The sequence below is a fragment of the Leopardus geoffroyi genome, chromosome C1, assembly GCF_018350155.1.
Source record: "Leopardus geoffroyi isolate Oge1 chromosome C1, O.geoffroyi_Oge1_pat1.0, whole genome shotgun sequence".
NCBI lineage: Eukaryota > Metazoa > Chordata > Mammalia > Carnivora > Felidae > Leopardus > Leopardus geoffroyi.
Window position 1 is genome coordinate 5,423,248 of NC_059328.1, and position 15,019 is coordinate 5,438,266.

General features: G+C 42.1%; 1 protein-coding gene across 4 annotated transcripts in view; it reads left to right on the forward strand.

Annotated features, from left to right (window-relative positions):
* PER3 (period circadian regulator 3) overlaps window positions 1-15,019 on the forward strand; it is a 62,142-nt gene that overhangs the window by 42,618 nt on the left and 4,505 nt on the right. For all 4 annotated transcript variants that reach the window (XM_045475531.1, XM_045475529.1, XM_045475530.1 and 1 more), the window contains 4 exons: window positions 147-805; window positions 2,938-3,025; window positions 13,751-13,934; window positions 14,719-14,869. In XM_045475531.1, coding sequence (XP_045331487.1) covers window positions 147-805; window positions 2,938-3,025; window positions 13,751-13,934; window positions 14,719-14,869 — 1,082 coding nt within the window. The remainder of the gene's footprint in view (window positions 1-146; window positions 806-2,937; window positions 3,026-13,750; window positions 13,935-14,718; window positions 14,870-15,019) is intronic.

The following is a 15,019-nucleotide window of genomic DNA, read 5'->3' on the forward strand; positions in this document are numbered from 1 at the left end:
CTTTTTAGTAGCCGTGGTAGTGGACGCGGTTCCTGTTGGCAGGTGTCGTGTCTTCTTCATCTGCTTACAATTACCTGTGAATGAATGGTGTTCTTCTCTTTTTTGGTTCTAGTTTCCATAATATGCCCCCCCCTTCATCCTTTCAGGAGGCTCCGCTTCCAAGCAGAGCAGCGCGGCCGGCGGCAAGAAGGGGAAGCACAAGGGGAAGAAGCTGCCACAGCTGCCAGGCAGCAGTGGCACTAAGGACGCCTTCTGTCCCCAGTTGCAAGGGGACGTCCAGGACACACAGCCCTGGGGCCCTTCCCTCGCCTCCTCTCTGTGGGCCTCCGGCCTGTCTTTCCCGGCTCCTTCCCCCGACCCGGCCCTGCCCCGTGGGGGAGGAGGCCACGTGGCAGCAGTGGCTCCGTTCGAATGTCTGTCTGAGTCACGTTTGCCCAACTGCTTGCAGTCTTTTCCTGCGCCCCCTCCTCTCTACTTAGATACTTTGATGACCATTTTCCTGCATGAACCCCCTGTCTGTCCCCTTTTGTCACCATCCTTCCCTCCATATCCGTTCTTGGGAGCACCAGACTCTTCCGAAATTCCACCCTCAGCATCAGCAGTGGCTGCCAGCCTGGAACCCCCGTGGTCGGTCCTCAGCCGAAGGCGAGCTGAGGGGAAATGGGAGACGCCGCGTGAAGAGCACGCACTCACTACCTCGAGGAGCAGCTCACCACTGTGGCTCAGCTTACTGCAGGAAGACACGCTCAGATCCCGCGAATCTTCAGATCAGATGAGAAGGGGTATTTGCCCAGAAGCCGAGGATGTAAGCGACACTAACTTCTAGCATGTGAGTGAGAACATAAATGTGCGTCCTCTTATTAAAATTAAGGCACTCACACCGGGGCCCGACACTGAAGGCCGAGCAGGTAATCAGCATCATAGCTGTGGCTGAGACTGTGCGCTATGATTTGCACTGTATCCCCCTGACTCCATGTAACAAGCAAGAACTAAAGAGCCTGCTGAGTCCTGGTTCCTTAGATACTTGGTAGTATTTCCCAAAGTGCTGTCTTTCACATTTTCTATGTGAACCGGGCTCCCCGCCTTTAATTTTTTTTTTTTTTTTTAACATCTGTTTATTTTTGAGAGACAGAGTGAGAGCATGAGTGAGGGAGGGTCAGAGAGGTGGGTACACAGAATCCAAAGCAGTCTCCAGGCTCCAAGCTGTCAGACAGAACCCGATGCGGGGCTTTAACCCACGAACCGCGAGATCATGATGTGAGCGGACGTCAGATGCTCAACCGACTGAGCCACCCAGGCGCCCCTCCCCCGCCTTTATTTTTTTTATTTATTTATTTATTTATTTTTTTGAACGTTTATTTATTTTTGGGACAGAGAGAGACAGAGCATGAACGGGGGAGGGGCAGAGAGAGAGGGAGACACAGAATCGGAAACAGGCTCCAGGCTCCGAGCCATCAGCCCAGAGCCCGACGCGGGGCTCGAACTCACGGACCGCGAGATCGTGACCTGGCTGAAGTCGGACGCTCAACCGACTGCGCCACCCAGGCGCCACCCCCCCCCCCCCGCCTTTAAAATGTGATATCCAGTCATTTAATTTGACACAGTCATCGCCTACAAAATGTATTTTCTTCTTTACAACTGGGGTTGTGTTCTGGTAAGTGGGGAGTAAACCATACTGACAAGACCTGAACTGAGTGAGTGTGCCCTTGCAGGCGTGGTTGAGGGACCGAGGTGAGGTGTGTATGGAGAAGGGAGGGGCCGCTGTTTGTCGTTGACTTATCACTAGAGTAGGCAGTTTCTAGTTGGATACTTACACACATCGTTTTCTTTTCTTTTTTTTTTTTTTTTAAAACATTTGCATAGCATTTTCTTTTTTTTTTTTTTTCAATGTTTATTTATTTTTGGGACAGAGAGAGACAGAGCATGAACGGGGGAGGGGCAGAGAGAGAGGGAGACACAGAATCAGAAACGGGCTCCAGGCTCTGAGCCATCAGCCCAGAGCCTGACGCGGGGCTCAAACTCACGGATCGCGAGATCGTGACCTGGCTGAAGTCGGACGCTTAACCGACTGCGCCACCCAGGCGCCCCTACACACATCATTTTCAAAACCAAAAATTGTGTGGGTCATTTTCCCTTAACTTTTTGTCTCTTTACCTAAAAAGCCATTCTCAGATATATTTATCTGGCTAAACTTTGGAATCTGATGTTCCTATACTTAGGTGTAGGAATCAAGACAAGTGTCAATATTTACAATTCTCTTTGGTCTTCCCTTCAAGATATGATACCATTGTTGGACAAATGCTCAAAATATGATGATCCAGATAGAGAAAGTATGCTCAATTTTGAAAGCCTGATATTAGTGCACTTGCTAGAATCTCATGCAAGGCAGTGTATCCTAGTGAGCAGAGCCGGGCTGTGGAATAAGACGCGGAGTCAGACGCTCTGTCACTTGATCAGCCGGTTCGCTGAGCCAAGTCAGTCAGCCTTCCTTTGCCTTTGTTCCTGACTTGAAAAATGAAGAGACGGAACCTTGATAGCTTATTCTGAGGATTAAGTGAAGTAATATTTACGTAGTCCTTCTTCCCATGCCATATAAACTCAGGGTAGCTGCAACTTTGTTTCATTCGCTGTAATACTCGTTTTGGGAATAGTGCTAAGAACTGACAAAACGGTCGGGACATCCGGGATGACAAAACAGCAGAATTAAAGTGTACGACCGTATGGCGCCTCCCGTGCAGCAGGTGCAAACCCAGCCTTATATGTAATGTTCTGTGCAAAGGGACTTCGACCAGTGTCGGGGACAGGCTGAACTGTTTGCTTGCCAGTTATGTATGTGCTTCATTCTGTTTAACGTGCGAACTTCAAGATCTGCCAGTTATTTTGTAATATGATGCCTGAGATGTTGAAAATCTCTTCTTGCGGCCTTCCCTTCTGCAGCGTGTCGTAGGCAACAGCGGGAATAAGCACAGTTACACGGCATTACTTCACGAGGAGTCTCCTTCCAGAACAGGTTGTGCAGCATCAGGTAGTGGAGCAAAATGATGAATTCCCCACACTCTGTTGCCAGGAGATCACTGTGTAATGGGCCGTCTGGTTTGGGCCCTGGTGCGGGAGTAATTTGTCTTTGTTTATAAGGTTTATTGGGGTGCGTTTACATACAGTAGAATTCACCGGTTCTGACAAATGTATGCATTTGTGTAACCGGCACCACAGTGACCGTACAGAGCATTTCCATCGCCTGGAAAAGTTCTTCTGTGACCCTTTATAGTCAGTCTCTGCCCTGATATTCCAGCTCCTGGCAACCGCTGGTCTGTTCTCTGTCACTGTAGTTCTGATTTTTTATAATTTTATGTGAATTGAATCATCCGGTATACAGTCTTTTGTGTTGGGATTCTTTCAGGTAAGCCAGTGCTGCTGAGATTGATCCTTACTGGTGTTACTTCCTATTACCAAGTACAATTAAATTGTGCGGACATCCGTTCACCAGTTGATGGTTGTTCAGTTGCATTGTGAATAATGCTGCTATGAACATTGAGTGTGAGTCTTTGTACACATATGTTTTCATTTCTCTTTGGTAGATACATAGGAATGAAATTGCTAGGTCATGCGGTAAATGAATGATTAGCTTTATTTATTTATTTATTTTTATTATTAAAGTATTATTGATATACAACGTTATATTAGTTTCCAGTGTACAACATAGTGATTCAGCAATTCTATACATTATGTGCTGCTCACCATGAAGTGTAGTTACCATCTCTCACCGTATATTATGACGGTATTATTGATTGTATTCCCTGTGTGGTGCTTTTCATCTCCATTAACTTATTTGTCTATACCTGGAAGTTTGTACCTCTTAAGCCCTTCACCCATTTCGCCTAAACCCATCCCCTCCCCTCTGGCAACCAACCATCAGCATGTTGTTCATATTTATGAGTCTGTTTCTGGTTCATTTGTTCTTTTGTTTTTTAGATTCTCCTTGTAAGCAACATCATATGGTATTTGTCTTTTTCTGTCTGACGTATTTCACTTAACAAAATACCCTCTAGGTTCATCCATGTTGTTGCAAATGACAAGGTCTCATTCTTTTTTAAGACTGAGTAGTATTCCGGGGTGTGTGTGTGTGTATCACATCTTTTTTTTTAGGTTTTTTATCTTAATTCTAGTGTAGTTAACAGTTTTATATTTGTTTCCTGTACAATACGGTGATTCAGCAATTCTGTACATCATTTAGTACTCATCATAAGTGTACTCTTTAATCCCCACCCCCTATTTCCCCTATCCTCCTATCCTCCTCCCCTCTGGTAACCATTAGTTCTCTAGAGTTAAGGGTCTGTTTCTTGGTTTGTCTTTCTTTCTTTTTTCTCCCCTTTGTTCATTTGTTTTGTTTCTTAAATTCCACAAATGTGTGAAGTCATACGGTGTTTGTCTTTCACTGTTTCACTTAGCATTTTAATTCCAGCCATGCTATCACAAATGGCGAGACTCCATTCCTTTTTATGGCTGAGTAATATTCCATTGTGTGTGTGTGTGTGTGTGTGTGTGTGTGTATACACGCACATATATACATATATATGTAAATATATATATACGTGTGTGTATATTTTTGTATGCATATATATATACATACCACATTTTCTTTATCCATCCATCCATCTATTTATGGACACAGGTTACTTCCATGTTTTGGCTATTGTAAATAATTGTGCTGTAACCATAGGGATGCATACATCTTTTCATTTTCTTTGTATAAATATCCAGTAGTAGAATTATTGGATCGCATGGAATTTTATTTTTAATTTTTTTTAGGGAGGTGCATATTTTTTTTCACAGTGGTTGCACTAGTTTACGTTTCCACCAACAGTGCACAAGGATTCCCTTTTCTCCACATCCTCGCCAATACCTGTTGTTTCTTGTGTCATTGATTTTAGCCATTCTGACAGGTGTTAGGTGGTATCTCCTTGTGGTTTTGATTTTAATTTCCCTGATGATGAGTGATGTTGAGCATCTTCTCATGTGTCTGTTGGTCATCTCTGTGTCTTCCGTGGAAAAATGTCTGTTCAGGTGCTCTGCCCATTTTTTTCATCAGATTGGTTTTTTGGTGTTGAGTTGTATGAGTTCTGTATGTATTTTGTGTACTAGTCCTTTATCAGATACATCCTTTGCAAATATTTTCTCACGTTCAGTAATTTGTCTTTTATTTTTTTTTAATGTTTATTTTTGAAAGAGAGAGAATCCCAAGCGGGCTCCGTGCTGTCAGTGTAAAGCCTGACATAGGGCTCCATCTCACAAACTGCAGGATCATGACCTGCGCCGAAATCAAGTTGAACACTTAACCGATTGAGTCATCTAGGCACCCCTGCCTTTTCTTTTTTTGATGGCTTCCATTATTGTACACAAACTTTTTATTTTGGTGTAGTCCCAGTAGTTTGTTTTTGCTTTTGTTTCTCTTGCTTGAGTGGACATATCCTTAAATATGTTGTTAAGGCCAATGTCAAAAAAGATGACTACCTTTTCTTCTAGAAGTTTTATGAATTCACATCTCAAATTTAGTTCTTTAATCCATTTTGAGTTTATTTTAGTGTGTGGCATCAGAAAGTGGTCCAGTTTTTCATCCTTTTGCATGTTGCTGTCCAATTTTTCTAATCCCATTTATTGAGGATCCTGTCTTTTCCTCCTTTTACATTCTTCATCATAGATTAATTGACTATACGAGCATGGATTTCTTTCTGGACTCTATTCTGCTCCATCAATCTATGTGTTGGTTTTTGTACCAGTATCATACCATTTGGATTACTGTAGCCTTGTAGTATATATTAAAATCTGGGATTATGATACCTCCAGCTTTGTTCTTCATTTTCCAATTTGCTTTGGGTATTCAGAGTCTTTTGTAGTTCATACAAATTTTAGGATTATTTGTTCCACTCCTGTGAAAAATACTTTTGGTATTTTGCTAGGTATTACATTGAATCTTTAGATTGCTTTGGGTAGTATGGACATTTTAATGATTAATTCTTCCCATTCATGAGCACTAAATATCTTTCCATTTGTTTGTGTCTTCAGTTTTTTTCATCAGTATCCTACAGTTTTCGGAATATAGGTCTTTTATCCCTTCGGTTAAGTTTATTCCTAAGTACTTTTTTTCCCTCATCAAAATTATTTATTAATATGTGCTGATAACACTTAGAAAAATATATGGAGTTTGGGTGACAAAATGGAATTATAGATCATAATTTTGACTACAGACAAGACAGTGAGAAGTAATATGACTAACATGCATTGTTTAACTTTTATTTATTTATTTTTTTAATATTCAAGTTAGTTAACATATAGTGTAATCTTGGCTTCAGGAGCAGAACCCAGTGATTCATCTCTTACATATGACACCCAGTGTTCATCCCAACAAGTGCCCTCCTTAATGCCCAGCACCCATTTAGCCCATCCCCCCACCACCTCTCCTCCAGCAACCCTCAGTTTGTTCTCTGTATTTAAGAGTCTCTTATGGTTTACCTCCCTGTTTTTATCTTATTTTCCCTTCCCTTCCCCTGTGTTCATCAGTTGAGTTTCTCAAATTCTGTATATGAGTGAAATCATATGATATCTGTCTTTCTCTGTATGACTTATTTTGCTTAGCATAATACGCTCTAGTTTCATCCACGTTGTTGCAAATGGCAAGATTTCATTCTTTTTCATCACCGAGTAGTGTTCCATTGTATATATACCACATCTTCTTTATCCGTTCGTCAGTCAGTGGACATTTGGGCTCTTTTCCTAATTTGGCTATTGTTGATACTGCTACTATAAACATCAGGGTACATATGCCCCTTCAAATCAGCACTCCTGTATCCTTCGGATAAACTCCTAGTAGTGCAATTGCTGGGTCGTAAGGTAGTTCTATTTTTAATTTTTTGAGGAACCTCCATACTGTTTTCCAGGGTGGCTGCACCAGTTTGCATTCCCACCGACAGTACAAAAGTGTTCCCTTTTCTCCACATCCTCACCAATATCTATTGTTTCCTGAGTTGTTAATTTTAGCCATTCTGACCGGTGTGAGGTAGTATTTCATTGTGGTCTTGATTTGTATTTCCCTGATGATGAGTGACATTGAGCATCTTTTCATGTATCTGTTTGCCACCTGGTTGTCTTCTATGGAAAGTGTCTATTCATGTCTTCTGCCCATTTCTTCACTGCGTTATTTGCTTTTTGGATGTTAGTTTGGTAAGTTCCTTATTGATTTTGGATACTAGCCCTTTATCCGATACGTCATTTGCAAATATCTTCTGCCATTCTGTCGGTTGCCTTTTAGTTTTGTTGTTTGTTTTGCTGAGCAGAAGCTTTTATTTTGATGAAGTCCTAATAGTTCATTTTTTGCTTTCACTTCCTTTGCCCTGGAGACATGTCTACTAATAAGTTGTTGTAGCCGAGGTCAAAGAGGTTGCTTTGTGTTTTCCTCTGTAAGATTTTGATGGTTTCCCGTCTCACATTTAGATCTTTTATCCATTTTGAATTTATTTTTGTGAATGGTATTAGAAAGTGGTCCAGGTTCATTCTGGATGTTGCTGTCCAGTTCTCCCAGCACCATTTGCTAAAGAGACTGTATTTTTTCCATTGGATACTCTTTCCTGCTTTGTCAAAGATTAGTTGGCCATATATTTGTGGGTCCATTTTTGGGTTTTCTATTCTTTCCATTGATCTGTGCGTCTGTTTTTGTGCCAGTACCATACTGTCTTGATGATTACAGCTTGTAATACAGGTTGAAGTCTGGGATTGTGATGCCTCCAGCTTTGGTTTTCTTCGTCAACATTACTTTGGCTATTGGGGGTCTTTTGTGGTTCCATACAAATTTTAGGATTGTTTGTTCTAGCTCTGTGAAGAATGCTGGTGTTATTTAGATAGGGATTGCATTGGATGTGTAGATTGATTTGGGTAGTATCAACATTGTAAAAATATTTGTTTTTCTAATCCATGAACATGGAATATTTTTCCATTTCTTTGTGTCTTCTTCAATTTCTTCCATAAGCTTTCTATAGTTTTCAGTGTAGAGATCTTTTACCTCTTTGGTTGGGTTTATTCCTAGGTATTTTGTGGGTTTTGGTGCCATTTTAAGTGGGATCGATTCCTTGATATCTTTTTCTGTTGCTTCATCATTGGTGTATAGAAATGCAACTGGCTTCTGTACATTGATTTTATATCCTACAACTTTGCTGAATTCATGTATCTGCTTTAGCAGTTTTTTTGGTGGAGTCTTTCCGGTTTTCCATGTAGAGTATCATGTAATCTGCAAAGAGTGAAAGTTTGACTTCTTTGCCAATTTGGATGCCTTTTATTTCATTTTGTTGTCTGATTGCTGAGGCTAGGACTTCAAACACTATGTTGAATAACAGTGGTGAGAATGGACGTCCTGTGGCATTCTGATCATAGTGGGAGAGCTCTCAGTTTTTCCCCATTGAGGATGATATTAGCTGTGGGCCTTTCATATATGGCTTTTATGATGTTAAGGCGTGTTCCATCTGTCCCAACTTTCTTGAGGGTTTTTATCAAAAGATGCTGTATTTTGTCAAATGCTTTTTCTGCATCTATTGACAGGATCATATGGTTCTTATCCTTCCTTCTACTAATGTGGTATATAATGTTGATTGATCTGTGAATATTGAACCAGCCCTGCAGCCAAGGAACGAATCCCACTTGATCGTGATGGGTAATTCTTTTAAGGTACTGTTGAATTCAATTTGCTTGTGTTTTGTTGAGAATTTTGGCATCTGTGTTCATTAGGGATATTGGCCAGTAATTCTCCTTCTTAGTGGGTTCTTTGTCTGGTTTTGAATCAAGGTAATGCTGGCTTCATAGAATGAATTTGGAAGCTTTCCTTCCATTTCTATTTTTTGGAACTGTTTGAGAAGAATAGGTATTAACGTTGCTTTAAATGTCTGGTAGAATTCCCCTGGGAAGCCATTGGCCCAGGACTCTTATTTTTTTGGGAGATTTTTGATAACCCATTCAATTTTTTTGCTGGTTGTGAGTCTGTTCAAATTTTCTGTTTCTTCCATTTGAGTTTTAGTAGTCTGTGAGTGTCTAGGAATTTGTCCATTTCTTCCAGATTGTCCAGTTTGTTGGAATATTATTTCTCATAGTATATTCTCTTCTAATTGTTTGTATTTTTGTGGTGTGAGTTATGATCTCTCCTGTTTGGTTTTTTATTTTATCTATTTGGGTCCTCTTTTTGGGAAGTCTGGCTAGGGGGTTATTAATTTGTTTATTCTTTCAAAAAACCAGCTCTTAGTTTCATTGATCTGTTCTGGGTTGTTGTTTTTTTTTTAATTCTATATTGTTTATTTCTGTTCTCATCTCTATTATTTCCCTTCTGCTGGCTTTGGGCTTTATTTGCTGCTGCTTTTCCAGCTCCTTTATGTGTAAGGTATGGTTGTGTATTTGGGAACTTTCTCGCTTCTTGAGATAAGCCTGAATTGCAATGTTTTTTCCTCTTAGGACTGCCTTTGCTGCATCCCAAAGGGTTTGGACTGTCGTGCTTTCATTTTCATTTGCTTCCATATGTTTTTAAATTTTTTCTTTAATTTCCTGTTTAACCCATTCATTCTTTCATAGGATGTTCTTTAACCTCCATGTATTTGGGGGCTTTCCACATTTTTTCTTGGAGTTAGTTTCAAGTTTCAGAGTGTTGTGATCTGAAAATATGCATGGTATATCCAGTCTTTTTGTACCTGTTGAGTACTGTTTTGTGACCCAAAATGTGATCTGTTTTGGAGAGTGTTCCATGTGCACCTGAGAAGAATGTGTATTCTGCTGCTTTAGGATGAAATGTTCTGAATATATCTGTTAAGTCCATCTGGTCCAGAGTGTCATTCCGAACTGTTGTTTCCTTATTGATTTTCTCCTTGGATGATCTGTCCATGCTGTAAGTGGAGTATTTTATTAAAGACTACTATAGTTATGGTATAATTATCAATAAGCTTGCTTATGTTTGTGATGAATTGATTTATATATTTGGGTGCTTTCATGTTGGGGGCATCAGTATTTATAAGTGTTGGCTCTTCTTGATGGATAGACCCCTTAATTATGATATAATGTCCTTCTTCATCTCTTGTTTCAGTATTTGTTTTAAAATCTAATTTGTCTTATATATAAGTGTGGCTACTCCAGCTTTCTTTTGATGTCCATTAGCATGATAGATGGTTCTCCATCCCCTCACTTACAGTCTGCAGGTAGCATCTGGTCTAAAATGAGTCTCTTGTAGGCAGCATATAGATGGATCTTGTTTTTTTATCCATTCTGATACCCTATGTCTTTTGATTGGGCCATTTAGCCCATTTATATTCAGAGTGATTATTGAAAGATACGAATTTAAAATGTGTCATTGTGTTATCTGTAGATTTCATGTTTGTTGTGATGTCTCTGGTCCTTTGTAGTTTTTGCTACTTTCCACTCACAGAGTCCCACTTAGGATCTCTTGCAGGGCTGGTTTAGTGGTTACAAACTCCTTTAGTTTCTGTTTGTCTGGGAAAGTCTTTATCTCTCCTTCTATTCTGAATGACAGCTTTACTGGATAAAGTATTCTTGGCTGCGTATTTTTCCTATTCATTACATTGAATATTTCCTGCCACTCCCTTCTGGCCTGCCAAGTTTCAGGTCTGCTACTAACCTTATGTGTCTACCCTTTTAGGTTAAGGACCTTTTGTCCCTAGCTGCTTTCAGAACTCTATCTTTGTATTTTGCCGGTTTTGTTATAATACGTGATGGTGTTGACCTGTTTTTGTTGATTTAGAAGGGAGATCTCTGTGCCTCTTGGACTTGGATGCCTGTTTCCTTCCCCAAATTAGGGAAGTTCTCAAGCTATAATTTGTTCAAGTAAGTCCTCTGCCCCTTTCTGTCTTCTTCTCCTAGAACTCCTATGGTACGGATATTATTTTGCTTCATTGAATCACTTAGGTCTCTCGTTCTCCCCTCGTGGTCTAGTAATTTCCTTTCCCTCTTTTTTTTCCACTTCATCATTTTACATAATCATAATTTTATCTTCTATTTCAGCTATTCTCTGCTCCTTCCATCCTTGCTGTCACTGTATCTGGTTTATTTTGTATCTGAGTTATAGCATTTTTTAATTCATTGTGACTAGTTCTTAGGTCTTTGATCTCTGCAGCAAGAGATTCTCTGGTGTCTTATGTGCTTTTCTCAAGCCCAGCTATTAGTCTTATGACTGTTATTCTAAATTCTTCTTCAGACATACTGTTTGTACCTGTTGTGAGCAATTATCTGGCTGTGATTTCTTCCTGAACTTTTTTTGGGGGATAATTCCTCTGTTTTGTCATTTTGCCTAAGTTTCTGTCTTTTGCGTGTTTTAAAAGCTTGTTATAGGTCCTGCATCTGCAAGAACTACTGTAGTAAAAAGGGGTCATGTGCTGTCCAGGGCCTGGCACTTCAGGAAGTATTTCTGGTGTCTGCTGTGTGCATGCTGTTCTTGTGTTTTGGCCGCTGTGTCCCACTGGTCAGCCCTCTGCAGAGTTCCTCCTTGCTCGTAGTGGTGGAGTGTTTGGACCTTCAACCAGGTGTGCTTTGATTTGTTTACTGAAGTGACCCTGGGGGAAAAAAAAGGAAAGGGGGATGGGGAAGCCTGGTCCCATAAGAAGAGAAAAATGAAAGAAGAGAAGACCAGAGAATCAAAAACTATAAGACTAAATCCAGAGAAAGAGAAAGGAAGATAAAGAAGAAGAAACAGAAAAGGTATAAAAAGAATAGAATGAAAATGCCTAATCAAATATATATATATACATATACACACACACACACACACACACATACATACATACACATATATATACAAATCAGAAACTATGAGCCCAAATCCAAAAGAAAAAAAGAAGAGGGTAGAAAGAAAAAAAAAGAAAAGAAAAAAAACAGTTGCCTGTTGGTGCCTGGGACCAGCGGCTGTGCTGGTTTGGGGGAAGGGCCATCTGGTTTGCTCAGTGTCAGTCCCACTCCTGTAGATAAGCAGTTACCAGTCATGGAGGGGTGGGGTTTGGTGTAAGCAGGTCCCACTTCCACTGGGGGCCACTGTGCTGCTTCCTGAACCCCCACCCTGTTGATGATGGGGAGAAAAATGGCAACACCCCAGTCTCTGCTCCCCGGACCAGGTGTCTCAAACCATGCTATTCAAGCGGCCCTCACAGAGTAGCGTGGGCGGCAGGCTTGTCCTGCTCCACAGTCTCCCGTGCCTTCTAGGCTCTCTAATGTCTTCAAGGATCCTGCACTGCCCAGACCCTGTTCTGGAATAGCGCCACTCCGCCCTGTTGATAAAAGGCTTTTGGCTGGTACCTTCGGGGTCTTTTGTCCTTGGGGAGGCAATAATCCCTTCTCTCCCAAGTATTCCAGGAAGGGGACTGTTCTCTCCCAGTGCGCCCCTGAGATCGCTACACCGCACTCTGCACTCCGGCCGGCTTCCTACCTCCTGGGAGCATGGTCCATGGCTCCCAGCTTTGCTCCAGCTTTGCTCCAGAGAAAGTCACATACTTCCAAACCTCCGAGTTTCAGCGCCTAAGGCTGTTTGCAAAACAGAAATTGGCACTCTCCGTATTTCTCGTTCCCCATTCCGTGATCCAGAGACTTTTTCCTCTTGTGGTGACTTGAGGCCGACTTTTACAGCTTCCCTTTCTCTCCCTTTTGTCTCTGCACAATGCCGTTTTGCCTCCCCCAGTTCACATACACACACCTCAGTCCTGCCAAACTGTCCCCCTCCAACTGTGGAGATCCTTCTGCCACTCTGCAGCTCGATTTCCTGGGTGTTCCAAGTGCTCTGACCTCAATACAGTTGTGTTTGAGGGATGAGGAAAATCCCGGTCCTCCCACTTCTCCACCATCTTCGCCCATGTACTTCCTCTTTAAAAAATTAGAGAGGTACTTTTGTTTGCTTTGTTTTTGTTTTTTGGCGGGGATCTTTTGGGTTTTTGTTTCAAAGTTGACGAGAAGGATCTAGAAGAGTCGATGCGAGTTAGGAAAGGAATGATTGGCAAGGCTCCATAGCAGCCATAAAGGAATGGGCCTTGGGATGGGTGGATACCTCTCTGTTGTAACAGGAGGAGGTGAGGAGAGAGTGCAGATATGAGTAAGCTTGTGTTTAGTGTCAGTAATGACATTTTCAATAGGTGAGAGTCAGGGAACAGAGACGTGGAGAACAGTCGTTGCCAGGATGGGCTGGCCAGAGACTGTAGCAGGATTACCCAGCTTTGTATGATCCTTTTGGTGATAATGGATCGGTGTACCCAATGATAAATGACTTTATCCCTATCTTTGGTTACTTGGGTTTACATAAGAACAGAACCGACTGTTGGCTTTATGAGAATTGACATTTTGATAGTTGTGAAAAATGAGAGGGAAAAAGAAATCTCAGGTGTTGTAAAGAGTGTGACTGAATGATGGACTGTGGGCTGAAGGGCCGGGGCACTTTGTAGTTGGCGCACTTGAACCAGCAGACCAGCAAGCAAAGCTGAGATGTTAGTGATTTTGGAGCTGACCTGGAGCATCTCCAGGTGATGAGAAGGAGTGAGGTGTGGCCTTGAGCGTGGACAGCTCAGGAGGAGTGAGAGGGACATCTAGGGAAGGCGAGGAACCAAGGGGGTCACCTGGGACCACTGCTGGGTGATGGCGAAGACTGTCCTCTGGTTGCCACAGTGGGAAGAATGAGTTTGGCAAATCTGCCCCTGACAGTGTCTCCTAATCTGTAATTGTTGTTGGTCTTTGATAGGAAGCAGTGACCACAGTATATACTCCACTAGTGGTGATTATTCTTCTCAAATCACCTCAGAGGGACAGCAGTCTCAGGATGTACAGAAGAAAGAAACATTTCCCAATTTTGCTGAAGAGTCCGTGTGGAGAATGATAAAACAGACACCTGAGTGCATTCTAATGACATATCAGGTACCTGAGAGGTAAGAAAGCACTTTAAAAGACCCACTTTTATTTAAAGTTTATTTAGAGAGAGAGAGAGACAGAGCATGAGCAGGGGAGGGGCAGACAGAGGGGCACAGAGAATCCCAAGCAGGCTCTGCACTTACAGGAACTCAGTCTCACGATCTGTGAGATTAGGACCTGAACCAGAGCCAACAGTCAGACGCTTAACTGACTGAGCCCCCCAGGTGCCCTCAAGGACCCCCCCTTTTAAATGGGGTTTTTTCAAGAAACTTTTATGGTTTTTTAAGTGTATCGCTTAATACCAAGTGATTTTTAACTTCTGTTTTTATAGATGTTCCTACAGAAATGTATTTTCACGTTCATTCATTTGAAGTTAAATGACGAATGATCCCGGAACAGTGGCTGTAGTGGCAATGCCGTGCACACTCAGATGCAGACCACACCAACGAGTGCATCATGAGACCAGAAAACAAAGACAGCACCGCTTCCCCAGATGGCACACACATACAAGAACTTTTCTCTTTAGACGCTGAATTTTTCGCATTCTGAGAGAAGAGAGGAGCTGAGGGAAAGCTGTGTCTTGCGTCTGCCCCATTCAGGTGCTGGTACAGATGCTTTCTCCAAGAGAAAGAGCTCTCGCTTCACCAGCTGGACAAAGGGCTGATTCAGTTCTTTGTTTAATGGGCACGTTGTGTATTAGCAAGAGATAGAAAGTATATCACAGACCCAAACAGAGCTGTTCATGGATCACACGAGAACCCTGTGCCTTATTCAGGACTGAGGTCGCTTGTCTGTCCACAGGGTGAAAGAGACCGTGCTGAAAGGGGACCTGGAGAGGCTGGTGGGCCTGCGGCCGCGGCAACCCCGGTTTTCACGTGCGCAGAGGGAGTTGCTGGCCAAGGTGCACTCTTGGATTCAGAGTCAGACTGTCCCTCGAGAAATAGACATCCAGGTAAGCACAGTGACAACAGCTGTCATTCCTGGATGTTTTTCTGTGCCAGGTAGTGCTCGAGGCACTTAATACTTATTGCACGATCCCACCAAAAATTACAACCCTCACAGCTACTTTTGCAGTAGCTTTACTATCCCTGCTTTACCAACA